Here is a 13330-nt window from a genome sequence, read left to right on the forward strand (position 1 = left end):
TGCTGAGTACACTATGCCCAGCTCTCACAAGCTCAGCAGGGTGCTCTGGCTGGAGCATTTGGGCTGTGATTGGAACACTGGGGCTCCAGCCATTCCTGTTTTGAAGAGAGCTGTTAGTGGGAATGGCTCCCTGCTTCTCGCAGGGGTGCTCAGAGGGAGGCTCAGAGGTGGTCAGAGGGAAAGCTGCAGAGTCGGCCTTCTCTTGACTCTTGAAAATTCCTGGGTGCTACTGGCTGCCTCTGTGTTGAAATAACAAACAGATCTCAGGGTGTCATGCCCCTCCCCAGCACGATCAGGAATGCAGGGAAAACCCTTATCTCATGCAGGTCACCACAAGAGAGGTCCCTGCCTGCCTGCCTGGGATGTCCTGTGTCTTGAGCGACCTGTGGTTCCCAGGTTCTGCCTTTGTTGGACACTGCTAAGTCCCAGGGGGATGTGGTTTGGCGTAAGTTGAGCCCAGAAACAAGGGCTGCTTTTCCCAGCTACCGAAGTGCACTTGGTCCTCTTTGGGCCAGCCGGGCCTCGTGGGACAGCGCTTTGGGCTCTCTACTGTGGGGTGTTCGCTTGGGGAGGGATGCAGGGCTGGGAGTTCAGCCGCTCCCTTGCCTAGCAGGAGGGACAGTTGGAGACATTTGCTGCCTTGTTTCCACTCCCCTTCAGAGTGCTGGGAGGATCAGCGTGCAGCTCCTCCTCTGGCGTGCTCTGCCCTTGGCACATGTTGGATTCACCTCGTTTCCTTCTGCAGGAGTCACGTGGTGTGGCAGAGAGGACAAGGACAGAAGAGGGAAGGGAGGAAGCCTTGGAGATGTGAAGGGCATGTGCACAAGGAGCACATGGAGCCTAGCTCCTGACTAAGGACATGGGATCCCCAGCAGCAAATAGTGCCTGTTGGTGCTTCCTGTCTGGGCTGCGACATGAGACACCCTTTAGTCTCCCATGGCATCTCGCTGACATACCCCAAACACTGTGGCTGTGCTGCATGGCCCCCCCCACTCCCCGTAAAATGTTCCTATCTGCATGCACAGTGTCCAGTGGTGTTCCCAGGGTTGTCTCTCCTGGGTGCATTCAGCACCATGCAGGTATAGCAGAGCACTGCACAGATGGGATGCACGTGTGAGCAGGACTGCCAGCAGCTGTCCTACTGTGACATCCCAAAGCCTACCTGCCGCTTTCCTGGGTGTGGTGTTGAGGGTGACATGGGTACATCCCTTGGGATCAGAGTGCCTTCCAAGCAGGTTCCTGTGGCAGGGAGCTGGGCAGGTAGGTGGCTGTGTGCCGTGAGATAAACCCTGTTACTGCTATTGACTGGTGCTGGGAAACTGCGCTTCCCCTTGCTGGAAAGGTGAGTCACTGTTTGAGCAGATCCTGCCAGATGGCTGTGAAACCAGAGACCTGTAAAGGCTGTGGGACTGCCACAGGACACTTGAGAAGGCGAGGAACTTGTTCGTCATGGCTGCTGCTTGGGCAGAGGTCCAGCCTTTGGCTGGTCAGGCACCAGACAGCCCCTGGCAGGGTTCTGTTTGGTGGCAGAACGTGCCAAAACTCGGTGCCATGTGGGTGCTTTCCTGTGGCTCCCAGAGCCCGTGGTGGGCTGTTCAGCCCCTCTGTGGCGGGGTGAGCCCGCGGGGGCTGGAGGTGCCGTGGCTTTAGGGCAGTGCCAGCTCTGTGAGTGTGTGCTGTGGGGGCGGGGAGGAGGTTACAGGAACTGGCAGTGAATCGGCAGCATCTTACTCAAGGCATTCTTGGAACTGCTCTGGGGCTGAGTTAGGAAACCTGCTGCTATTTTAAGGCCGAGGTGGTTTTTATGCTACGGGTTCTTTGTTGCAGTCTGTATGTGACCAGCCACGGGGATAAGCCTCTACCAGGGACTCACCCAGGGCTGTGCTGAGGAGAGCAAAGGCTTTCTGGCTTCATTTGTGCAGAGTGGCCGTGCAGCCTCTCCTTGGCAGCAGTCCTGACTCTCCTGTGGCTGTTCCTTCTTGCCCTGCTGCAGTGGTGTGCTTGAGAATAATGTGATATTTTCATCTTTCCCTTGAAAACCTGTCCTGGGCTCTGTCCCGCCTGCTCTCTGTGCTGGCAGAGCTGTGGGAGCTGTGCTGGTGAGTGGCGGCGGGGGCCAGGTGCCCTGGCAAGAGTCTGATCTCATCCCTGGTGGCTCCTCTGGAAGTGAGGGAGTGAAATAATTTGCACTTCTCTTCTGCGTCTCTTCTCAGTGGCATGTGAATTCACCTGCCAGAGCTGGGAGATGCCTCCTCATGTCCCGGGATGGGGGTTGGTCACTGGCCCTGGGACAGGCTGGACAGACCTAGCCTGTCTGCCTGGGGCTTTGGGGCTGGTTTCTTCACTGAAAACCTGTTTGCCTTCTCTCAGCGTTTCTGAACTCACTGTGGTGCAAAACAGCCTCTAATGCAGTGGCAGGGACTTGCTCTGGGTTGTTGTGGGGCGCACTGGGGGTGCTGCACTCCCAGTCAGAACGCCTGGATCTGGGCTGTGCCAGGGCACCCCGCGCGCAGCGTCGCAGCCCTGCAGGCCCTGGTGGGCTGCTCTCTGCTCTCGAGGTCCTGCACAGAATCTGTAATCCACCTTTAGTGCATTTAATTCACTCTGAGTGAAGGGACCGTGCGAGCCCACCCTGGCTGTTCCCTCAGCTGTCACACTGCCTCTCTTCCTCATTTTTCCTGCAGGCCTCTGGCTGTACCTGGCCGGGAGTGACCTGCCCTGCCTGACCCTGATTGGCTCTCCAAATTTTGGATATCGATCAGTTCATCGAGACTTGGAAGCTCAGGTTGCGATAGTGACAGAAAATAAAGCCTTGCAGCAGCAGCTCCATCAGGTAAGCGACAGATTCTGGGGATGCCGTGGGGATGTTGTACTTCTGGGTCACACAGGGAATGCTGATGACGCAGTGGCAATAAAAACCTCCAGCTACAATAACTCAAAAGCTGCTGGAGCATGGGGAGTCCTGAGGAGCTGTCAGTGAAGTGACTATTGATGAGCTGCCTGCTGCAAGTACCCAGTGCTGGGAAATGAGGCCCTAACGGGAAGGAATGCATGTCCCCAGTGACCTCGGGTACTGGGAGTGCTCAGGGCTGGATGCGCAGAGAGCGTTTGGAGGATCTGCTGGCTCCTCTGCTCACCAGCCACGCTGCACCTCTGAGCCTTAACCCCAACATTTGGGCATTGCCCAGGGCGTGATAGGTTCTGGGGCAAGGAGGCCGGGCTCTTGGAATGTCTGAGCTTGGACTGGAAGAGGGTTTCTGGACTGGCTGGGTTGCCCGTGAAGTTCTGTGACAAAATTCTTATCTTGACAAATAATATAACATTGTATAATCTTGACACAAACGTTTTTAAGTGACTTGATATTCAATGTCCCAGGATTTTTTTGTGCTGTTTTTGTTTTAATTAGGCAGCTTGGAATGCTCAGCACTTCTGCTGCTGCTCTGAATCCTGCCTGGTTCTCCAGCTGTCTTGACTGAATCTTCTGCTGGAACTGAGCGTCCCAAGTCATTTCTCCTACAGTGTTCTGTTTCAAAGCAGATCAGTTTGGTGCCTCTGTGGGACTTGGAGACCTCAGAAATGCACTATGTGAGGCAGGTGCTGGCAGAGTTGTCTGCAAGATCAATGGGAATTGCCCTCTTGCATCAGGGCTCTTCTCTGGGATGAGTCAGAGTGTATCTAATCAAAACCAATTCTATTACTGGAAGAGTTGCTTGAGTATTTCAATTCATATCTTGCCTCTGCTTGTTTCTAATGGAAGGGGAAAATCAATGGAAATGTGACACAAAGGAATTTTCTCACACAGGGCTGCAGTCATCTCATTCAAAGGGCTTTAAACCATTCCCGATTGCTGGAAGCTGATTCTGAGATGGACTGGGTGTTTACTTTCTGTGGTCTTTTTTAGAAGACTTAATCCGTTCCTGGGATGCTGCCATGAAATCACTTTGCCTGTGTAATGTTCAGTTCCATTTTAAAAATGTGTGCTGAGATTTGGGAAGAAATGTGAGTGGTCTGCGTGTCTTTGGGTGCTTCTCTGAATGAACTGAGATTGATTCAGGGAACTGGCCTTGCCTCCAGCGCTCGGACCTCAGCATATTGGATGGTCGTGGAGCAGAATCCTCACAGCAGGGCTGATGATAGCTCTTGGAGTGAATTGGCAGATGAATGTCTTGCTTCTGTTGTTGGTTCAGCTTTTTGGTGTTACTTTCCAGTACTTGTTTCCTGCTTCCCTGTTCCACCCTGAATTTAAATAGTGCAGAGTATTTTCTGCTGTTTGTGACAGCTTCAATTATAAAAAAAGATGATGAACAAACTTCCAGGAGCTGTTCTGCTCCTTGTTTGCCTGCAGATCCTGAAATCTGACTGTCTGTGCTAAAAACCCCGCTTACCTGTGACCAAAGCGTTGCTCTCACGTGCTGTGAGCATGTTATCAGCAGGGTGGTTCATTTCCTCCCTCAGCAGTTGGGTGCACGCTGTGGGGGCCCGAGTGTTTCTGGTAATTTAGCTGAGATCACGACTGCACATTCATCTGCAAACGCGGCGCCTGAGCTGTGTCTAGAAAGAGCCGTGTGAGCCAGTCCCAGGAGGGTTGGGTGAGGTTTCCTTTTCTGGCAGTTACAGCCTGGAGTTGAGGAGTTTTCTGAAACTGAAGCTCAACTCTTGCAACTGTGGGGCACAAAAAGGCAAAACCCTCTACCCTTGTTCTCTGTAGAGTTTAAATTGCAAATTCTTGACGAGAAATGATGCATACTTGTGGCAAGATCCCTGGTCAGCTTTATCTGAGAATTTGCTTCTCTAAAAGACCATTATATAATTTGACACTTGGGATTTACTGAGATGATGTTTCTTTCCCTGTTCAGGAGCAAGAGCAGCTTTACCTCTGCTCAGGAGTGGTCTCAACATCAACGTTTGAGCAGCCAAATCGTTACGTGAAGCTGTGGGTGAAGCTGGTGACACCTCTGATCAAGAATTTCTTTTGAAAGAAGAAAATTTGCTGCTTTGGGTGAGTTTGCTGCCTTATGGGGAATTATATTGAAGTGACTGCAGTGAATAGCTGCAGTGCTCTGTCATGAAAGAAAGATGATGGACATGCAGATGATGTGGGGAAAACCAGGCACTTCTCAGTTCCTCTGGGGTACTGGCTGCCATGGACTGGGATCAGTGCTCAGGTCCAGACTGGGTTTCATCTACTAGAATTTCTGGAAGGGCCACTGACAAAGAACCCGTACAGGGGTATTTTCCATGCATGGAAATAAAAATCCCATTTCTGAAATGTCCCTTTCAGAGTTTTGTAGAGAGAGACTGTGTTTGTGTTATCTTGACCAGCCAATAGAAAGCATTGCTGGAATACTTAAGATGTTTTGTTTCTGTATCCAGTCAGGGCTTTGCTTTGTCTCTGTAGTTAACACGGGCAGTTGGTTTTGCTTTTCTGTTTTGTGGTGTCCTGGGTTTCCTGGCTGTTCAACTGCCCCATGACTCGAGCCCTTGTGAGCTTCAGGACATCGCTCTGGCCTGTTCCTGTGCCGTGCACAGTCTGTGCAGTTGGCATCACTGTTCGTGTGCCCAGGATGCTGCGTGTTCCCATATCCCTTTTACTTACCTAACTCTGGCCTCCCCCTCAGCAGGGTCTGCCTGGTTCCTTCACATTCAGATATGTTACAAGTGTCTTTCATGAGTTGTGGAGGGGCAGGAGAAGACTTTTAGTGCTGATGCGGGTTTGGGATGGAAGTGGGAGGCTTGAACCATAACATCCTGCAAAGAAGGTAGTTGGAAGCCAGGTAAAAATGTGTGGGAGTGCAGGGTGGGGCTGCCCTGTGTCACTGGTGGGGTTTCTGATCTGGCAGTGCCACAAACAGGATTTCTGGCACCTGAAAAAAGTTGTCAGTAAGCGTGAAACTCAGTCGTAACTGATTATAAATACTGCTGCTCTATAAAGAAATGAGCTGGTCTCTGTGCCTGCCCTTGGGTCTTGTCTGATTGTGAGCTGTGAGGGAAGTTTCATGTAACTGTACTTCAGAAGTAATTGTGTAAATATTTCACAGGGTGGGATTTTGGTGAATTGTTTTATGCCAAAGGGACCAGCCTTGGCAAATCTACTCACCTTAATGTGTGTTACTGCTGATACAAATTATTTGTTGTGAAGAGAGGGCTGAGTAGGTTCCGTACCCTAGAAACAGAAATAACATACTTCAGAGAGGAAACTGTTTGCAGCTGGACCTTCTCTGGGCGGTGCAGGTTGGGTGTGGGTGAACTGGACCACACCTGCACTTTTCTTCGCCCATCTGCTGCAGCCAGACACTCCATGCTCCGTGCAGGAGTGTGGGGAGTTTCTGCTTAGTTCACACTGAGCCATCACACAAAGAGCTGTGGGAAGATGGAGAGCCAGGAGAGGGAAAGGAGTCAGGCACTTGTGTGCAGTTGTTCTGTCTGGCTTCCCACGGTGGTCTGGCTCCCCACCAGCACCACGTCAGAAACCGCCAGTGGAAAACCAGTATCCGCCCTGAGAACCCTGTGTGCTGTGAGAGCAGGCTCCACAGGGCAGCGCTTCCAGCACTGGTTTTATTGATACTTTGCTAAAATGGTTCTGGTACAATCAAACAGACTGAGTTACACAACTTGGAGGTTTTTACAAGTAAAAGTATTGCTGTTTTCCATTGTCATTGAAGTCTAGGCCTCTAGGAGCAGAGCCACACCAGCCAGGACCCACTTGGCAGCTTTTTCTTTTGTCTTCAGGTTGAAGGTCCAGACGTAGGTGGGCCCTCGCGTCCGTGTCTTATAGACGGGACATTCGTAGATGTTGCTGGTGTCCATGCGGTCCACGGGGATGGCTCTGAGCAGGATGACCGGCATCGCAGGCGTCAGCTCCTTCATCCGCGCCTCGGCGATCGACCCCGAGGGGACGTCCCAGCGCGCACCTGCAACGTGACAGCGCCGTCAGGGCACCCTGACACCTTCCCCAGGGCTTCTCGCTGGAGGGGCTTTGTGCAGAACTACTGATGGGTGGGAGCTCAAAGGTTAAGGTTGGGTGGAGTGGCTCAGCAGTGGTTAGGTCTGACATGTTCTCATCTCACTGTGACCCAGGACTGCATTTGCCTTACTGTGTGTGGGATGTCTGAATAAATTCTGTCCCCACCCCTCCCTTCAGCACGGCTTTATATGGGAATTACAGAGTTTAGGGTAACTGGCCGTGGTGGCATCTATCACATGTTGTCCCATGTGCTCTCTGCTTTTGTCCAAGTGGACCCCTCAGCTGCTCTGCTGAACTGCCTCCTTCCCTCTCATTAGCAGTAATTACTATGGCTTTGAGTTTCTCAATTTGTCTTACTCGAGCATCAAAGGAGAATGTGACATACGTAATCACTAGAGCCCTGTAGCTCCGGGAGCCCTGGGGCTTGTGAGCTGGAGCCTGAATTGCTAAACACGAGTGTCCGGTTTGGAAAGGCGGCGTGGTCCGGGCAGTGCTGCCCTCAGCTGGCAGCCGAGCCTGGAGCCAGGTGGGGCCCGGGCGCCCTGCTCTGAGCTGCCGAGGGAGAAGGGCTGAGCTAGGCCTGCTGCATGTCTGAAACATCTCAGAGATGCAGTTTTTACCTTCCATGAAGAGCCCGTGCACGTAGGAGCCTTCTCTAGGGGGAAATGTTATGTCCTCACGGATTTTCTTGGTCACATCCACTGCCAGACACATCTTATCCAGTGGCCACTGCTTTTTCCTGGCTGTGGACTGCATGATGGCTGTGAGGAAGGACTGGGGATTGAAGAATCCCGCTAGCCACACTGTTGCAGGCAGCACAAAATCTGTTGACCAGACTTCCAGTTCCTGGAAAATAAACCAGCAGAGTCCTTTGGGGTGGAGGGTGTGCTGTGAGCTGCAGGACACTGTGACAGAGCTGATGCTTTGCTGTGCCTAACCCAAGCTTCAGCTGATCTTGCAGAGTGGGGACCGGCTGGAAGTGGTGTGGGAGGAATAAACAGCAGATTCCCCTGCAGCAATGAAGCTGAAACCCTGAATTCACAGTGCAGAAAATAATGCTGTTATTTTTTAACAAAGCCAGTTTTACTCATTTTTTTTTATGGAACACCCAGAGTTGTAATGGGGGGGGAGCTGATGCTCTTTTCCTACAGTGGTGTACTGTAATGGGAACCCTGGTCAGACCTGTGCTCCCATGCCTGGGGTAACAGCCCTTTTCAGGTACTTCAGGCTGGTTAAATCAATACTGAGAAATAAACCAGATACCAATAAACCAGGGCACTGGTGGGGAGAGTCCTGGTCTCTGGGGTACCTGCTCGCGCCCCAAGCTCTGACTGTCACACACGCTCTGCTCACCCTGATCCGCAGGAGCAGGTCCGCATACCAGCTTGCCAGGCTGAGGAGGGAGGGATAGGCGTAACGTGTCCACGATTCTGGAACGCTGTCATAGAAGAGAGCGTTTGCCAGCTCTTCCATCTCGGATGTAATTGTCAGCTCTCCCTTTGAAAAAGAGAAAAGTCCAGGCAGTGTCACCTGCAGCCAGTGGTGGGACATGCAGAGGGCTGTGTGTGGGCTCAGGGAGCAGAAGGCTGGGGCTGCCCGGCTGCAGCTGGCACAGCTTGATGGGTGAGAGCTGCAGCAAAGGCAAAGAGTACTTTGGAAGTACTGGGAGATGATCCAGGCAGCTGCGTGCTGTGTACCTGCAGTCCCAGGTCCAGCTCCTTCAGCGAGCGCCTGATCTCATGGGTCAGGATGTTCATCCTTTCACATTCCTGGAGGGCTACAACAGTGTATGGGGTTTTTTCCTTTGCTTTTGCCATCATGTCCTCCATGTTGAACGGCTCTGGCAGCTGCCCAAGGATTTCATCCAGGACTGACTTCACCTGAAATGAGAATGCCATAAACGGCTCTTACCCAGAGAAAAATGCTGCAGGTTCACATTTAATGATGTTGGTAAGATTTTTTCTTTTTCTGCCCTGGTGTTTCTTTGTACCTCCTCCTCTGTTACTAATGCTCCATTCTGTTACTAACTGCTCTTGGGTCTTAAAAAGCTGTAGTTCTTTTTTGATAGCCAGGGTAAGAGACCTGAGGCCATGGAGGCTGTGAAATTCAAGTGTAAAATCCAGGCAGTCAGGAGGATGATTTTTTAAAAAATTTATTTTAAATCTTTGTTTTTTGTAGTTGCTATCATGAGTGGAGGTTCCTCAGCCAGCTCCATCTGCTGAGGAGCCCCACGTAGGCCACATGTTGCCAGTGGGGCATCTTGGCCCCATCAGGGCGTGAGGTTCCTGACTGTGCTGCTGGCTGCCTCGGTGCCGTGTGCACCGCCATCCCCAGGCCGGTGAGCACAGCCTGGCTGGGCTGGAGTCACCTCCCTCAGCTATCCCTGCCTTGCTGCTATGGGGCCTGCTCTCTCATTTGTCTCTGGGCCTGTGTCTGTGTCCCCTCTCTCTAGCCTCTCAGTTGTCACCCTTAAGAGGTTTTTCTCCCACTGTAATTACTTCCCCCACCTTAAAAAAATCAGTTAATTTCTACCATAAAGAGACAGGACTTGACTTGCCTGTTCCTCTCGGGAGGTACCTGAGCCTCCAGCAGCGTCGGATTCCTTGGGCTGCAGTTCCAGCACTGTGCGGAAGAGCCTCTCCGAGGTGACGGTCAGGAAGCCCATCTCTGCGTTGGGGTGCAGGCCATACAGGTGGGGGCTCTCGCCTGGCAGGTTGTCGTCGATGTACTGGTGGTAGGCCTGAGCGCAGGGTCAGGGGCAGCGTTAGCTTGGAAGTACAGGCAAAGGAGCCCAAAGTTCCCTGCAACCTTGAAAACCCGTCACCACTCTCGGGGCCCTTTGCAGCACCTGCCTCTGTGTGCACAGAGGCTCTTTTTTAACTTGTGTCTCAGCCAAGTTTTTCCCTTTCCGTCTCAACCACAGGAATTACTTTTGCAGCAATTCTGCACATTTCCAGGGGATTGACACTCTTTACCTACATTCCCCTTGGTGGGCAAGCGGGGACGTGGACTCGCACTTATCCAGAGCAAATTGCAATGTTTCTTACCTCGTAATCCAAGCGGGGAGGGATCATAAACCCTGGAGCCAAGGACACGTCCCCATCCAGCATTTCGGGCTGGACGTACTCGCTCAGGTATGTGCGGCACAGCCGGCGGTCCCAGTCATCAGTGATGTGCCCCCCGTACATGATCTCACCAAAGAGGTACCGGAGGTCATCCCATGGTACCTGTAGGGAGAAGCTCGAGCTGGGACTCCCGAGGAGTTCCCCATGCAACTGCAGGGCCACGGAATGATGGCTCCAGGATTGACCTGTCCAGTGTGCAGGGAGGTGACAGTCCCTGGACCCACGGAAGCTTAGGAAGAGTGGTGTCTATTGATCACCCACAGATTTCTCCTTGTTCCAGTATGAACACAGTCATCTGTGGTTTGAATCCTGTCTTTTTTCCAACCAGCACTGATCATGTCTGTGAGGGCAGGTCTAAAGGTGAGACTTCAGCCCTGCTCACTGCACCTGCATTCTTGGGGCGGGCTTTGCTTTTTAGTGGAACCACCCACCAATCAGCAAGGCACGGGTCAGGGCAGGCGCATGGGCCAGGGCAGGCACTTGTCCTGGCTGGTGCCTGATGCCTCTCCCACCCAGCTCAGTTGGGCTGAGTACTCATCCCCTTCCCCTGCCTGAGTGTGCAGGGAGCAGGGGAGGAACTGCTCCTAGCCCTGGGCTTCTTCATGAGACGGTGTTTGTGCTGCAAACTGGTGAATGTTCTAAGAAAGGCCAATTGTTGCAGTGTGTGCTGTGCTGAGGAGCGGTCACTTTGTTATCCCTCACCTTGGGGTTGGCCTCCAGGTAGTTGTGCAGGACATTAACAGAGACGGTCAGGTCGCCATTGTTGAAGGGGTACGGCCTGTTCCAGCCCTGGGTACCGAACCTGCGCCGCTCGGCCACCGCGGCGTGGAAGTAGCAAAGCGCAAACAGGATGCACCTGAACTCGGTTTCTTTGCTGCACTGCTCCAGTGTCTCCTGTGGAGGAATAGTGAGGGGGTTGCAGGTGAATATTACTATCAGATGCCCCTCAGTGGAGAACATTCATAGGCAAAAGAGAACTGAAGGTGTTTATTAGAAAAAAAGAGGCATACAATTGTATTTTAATGATTTTCTAGTTGGTAATTTTTGCACTCATTTGTTTATGAAAGAATTTGGATTTCACACCCCAATGCCCTGCTGATGGCTGAGGCAGCTTGTTCATGGCAAAGCTGCAGCAGCTCCAGGTTCTGCCTCAGGAAAGGCACTGGCAACCTGGCACTTCCTTGTGTTGGAAACCCTTGGGCAGCTCTGGTTACCCCTAAACCCCTGGCAGAGGGGGGCTCTGGGCACTCCAGGAGGCTGTGCTGGCAGAGGCTGGCTCTGGGTGCAGTGTCCCTGGCAGCAGTGACACCCCCAAGGTGCTCAGCCTGTGGAACCCTGGGAGGGGATGAGCTGCACACGCTGCCCAGAGTGGTCCCGAGGAGGCAGCTGTGGGTACCTGGGAGAAGAGGTCGAGGGCTCCGTGCAGGTTGGCGCGCATGCCTGTCGGCGGCTCGCTGGTGATCTTGATGGAGTTGTCCAGCAGCCCCTGCGGGATGATGTGCGACTCAGGGGTGGGGGCCGGCTCGGCGCTCATGAACAGTCGGTACTCGGGGTGGCTGGCTAGGCTGTGCTGCTCCACCAGCTTCTCCAGTGTGCCCAGCCACTGGGCCACTAGGTGGATGTTCTGCAAAAGAAACCCTCTGGACCTTGTGAATCTCACCTCCCCCCCAGATTCCTACTGTGGCTCCACAGGGAGAAGGTGCAGTGCAACACAACAGCACCTGGGCTGGGTACAGCCAGCTAGCCCAGGCAGTGTCACTGCCATCGCCAGGGATGGGGTGACCATGCATGGTGTGCCCGGATGCTGGCAGGACTTTGTGCCCTGGTGTGCCCGGTTGCCATCAGGGCTGTGCACCTGTGGTGCGCCCCACTGTCCCCCACCCACCTGCAGGATGACCCAGTGGCCCTCTGCAGCTGCCACCTCCATGGCGTGCTCTGCCACGACCTCCTGGCCTTGCCCTAGTGATACATTGTGGATCTTCCCGTTGTCAATGGTGAAATTCAGCCTTGTACCTGGGAGGGGAATGTGTGCTGTCATTATCAGCATCAGTACTGAGCTGGGGCTGTGCGGTTCTGGCCTCTTGGCCCCGCAGCAGCTTATGGCCGTCAGGACTGGTGCCAGTCTGGAGTGGGCAATGCCTCACCCAGTGCCTCCACATCCTTCAGCGGGTCGACGCCAGGGGAGAGAATGAAGAACAGGGGCGTGGAGGGGCTGCTCTCCTTGTATACCTCAGAGAGGTCAATGCTCCTTCCTTTCACGTACTTGCTTCCCATCTTCTCTTCCACAAATTTCCTACAGAAAAATAGAATCATCCTGTGAGCTGGGAACAGTCACTGGTTGCAGCTGGTGTGGTGACACTCTGGGGCTCTTGCAGGAGAGCTCTGTGCTGGGCATCAGCATACCTGATGGCATAGGTCATCCTGTCAGGGCGCAGGCACCGCAGCACACACAGCTTCTGCAGGGCTGATTTGTTCTTCCAGTCCATGGGGAACACCTCATTCTCTGGTGCCTCCATCTCCACAAACCTTTTCCATCGCTTTGCCGAGCCCTCAATGTCGCTCTCCAGGCTCCTGAACTCTTCCATTTCTGAAAGTGCCTTCAGGTCCCGCAGAGAAGGATTAAATCACTCCTAGGCTCTGCTCACCCTCACCCTGCAGGTGACCCTGGACCTGCTGCACCAGGGGCTGTGCTGGCATTGCCTTGGCACAGTGGGGGACTGCACAGACCCACCTTGATGGCACCCCAGCCCTGGTGCTGCAGGAAGTCCACGGGGGATGTGGCACCAGCCTTGGAAGGGAAGCGCAGGAGGAAGTCCAGCTCTGCTGGGTTCACTTCTTTCTTGATGGCCAGGACCTGGAAGTTGGGAGTGCAGCATCACAGCCACCCAATGCCCACAGCCCCGGCATGAGGGGCGAGAGGCTAGGAGCATCCAACAGCAGCACCAGAGTAAGAGAACAACCTGTCTAAACCCACATGAATGCCTGTTGTACAGCAGGAGCCCCAGACATTTGCAGGGATTACCTGGAAGGCAACCTGGGCCAGGAAGATGAGTTTGTCTTTCTCAAAGAGGCCCTGTGCAGTGTACACGTAGACTTGATAGGTGATCTGGTCCGTCAGGTTGATCACCCTCTGCCGGGTGTCATCGCTGGGAGTCGCACGTTGGATGGCTTTCTCGAAGACCCCGTTGAAGGCCTGAGGAAGATCCCAGCAGGCATCAGCGTGAAAGCTGAAACACTGGAT

The 13330-nt window shown here is 53.4% G+C and overlaps 2 protein-coding genes across 4 annotated transcripts in view; one reads left to right on the plus strand and one right to left on the minus strand.

The window, feature by feature from the left end:
• PGS1 (phosphatidylglycerophosphate synthase 1) overlaps positions 1-7140 on the plus strand; it is a 13899-nt gene extending 6759 nt beyond the window's left edge. Inside the window, exons 8-10 of the mRNA XM_017730627.1 lie at positions 2685-2833; positions 4857-4999; positions 6730-7140. Coding sequence (XP_017586116.1) covers positions 2685-2833; positions 4857-4976 — 269 coding nt within the window. The 3' untranslated portion in view covers positions 4977-4999; positions 6730-7140. The remainder of the gene's footprint in view (positions 1-2684; positions 2834-4856; positions 5000-6729) is intronic.
• DNAH17 (dynein axonemal heavy chain 17) overlaps positions 6494-13330 on the minus strand; it is a 33619-nt gene continuing 26782 nt past the window's right edge. For all 3 annotated transcript variants that reach the window (XM_008631372.2, XM_017730063.1, XM_017730066.1), the window contains 13 exons: positions 13112-13282; positions 12821-12943; positions 12493-12686; positions 12234-12382; positions 11975-12102; positions 11486-11713; positions 10792-10983; positions 10012-10191; positions 9522-9704; positions 8662-8844; positions 8318-8461; positions 7585-7810; positions 6494-6911 (listed from right to left, as the gene is read on the minus strand). In XM_008631372.2, the coding sequence (XP_008629594.1) occupies positions 6664-6911; positions 7585-7810; positions 8318-8461; positions 8662-8844; positions 9522-9704; positions 10012-10191; positions 10792-10983; positions 11486-11713; positions 11975-12102; positions 12234-12382; positions 12493-12686; positions 12821-12943; positions 13112-13282 (2349 nt within the window). In that variant the 3' untranslated portion in view covers positions 6494-6663. The remainder of the gene's footprint in view (positions 6912-7584; positions 7811-8317; positions 8462-8661; positions 8845-9521; positions 9705-10011; positions 10192-10791; positions 10984-11485; positions 11714-11974; positions 12103-12233; positions 12383-12492; positions 12687-12820; positions 12944-13111; positions 13283-13330) is intronic.

Source organism: Corvus brachyrhynchos, unplaced genomic scaffold (assembly GCF_000691975.1).
Source record: "Corvus brachyrhynchos isolate BGI_N302 unplaced genomic scaffold, ASM69197v1 scaffold340, whole genome shotgun sequence".
NCBI classification, from domain to species: Eukaryota; Metazoa; Chordata; class Aves; order Passeriformes; family Corvidae; genus Corvus; species Corvus brachyrhynchos.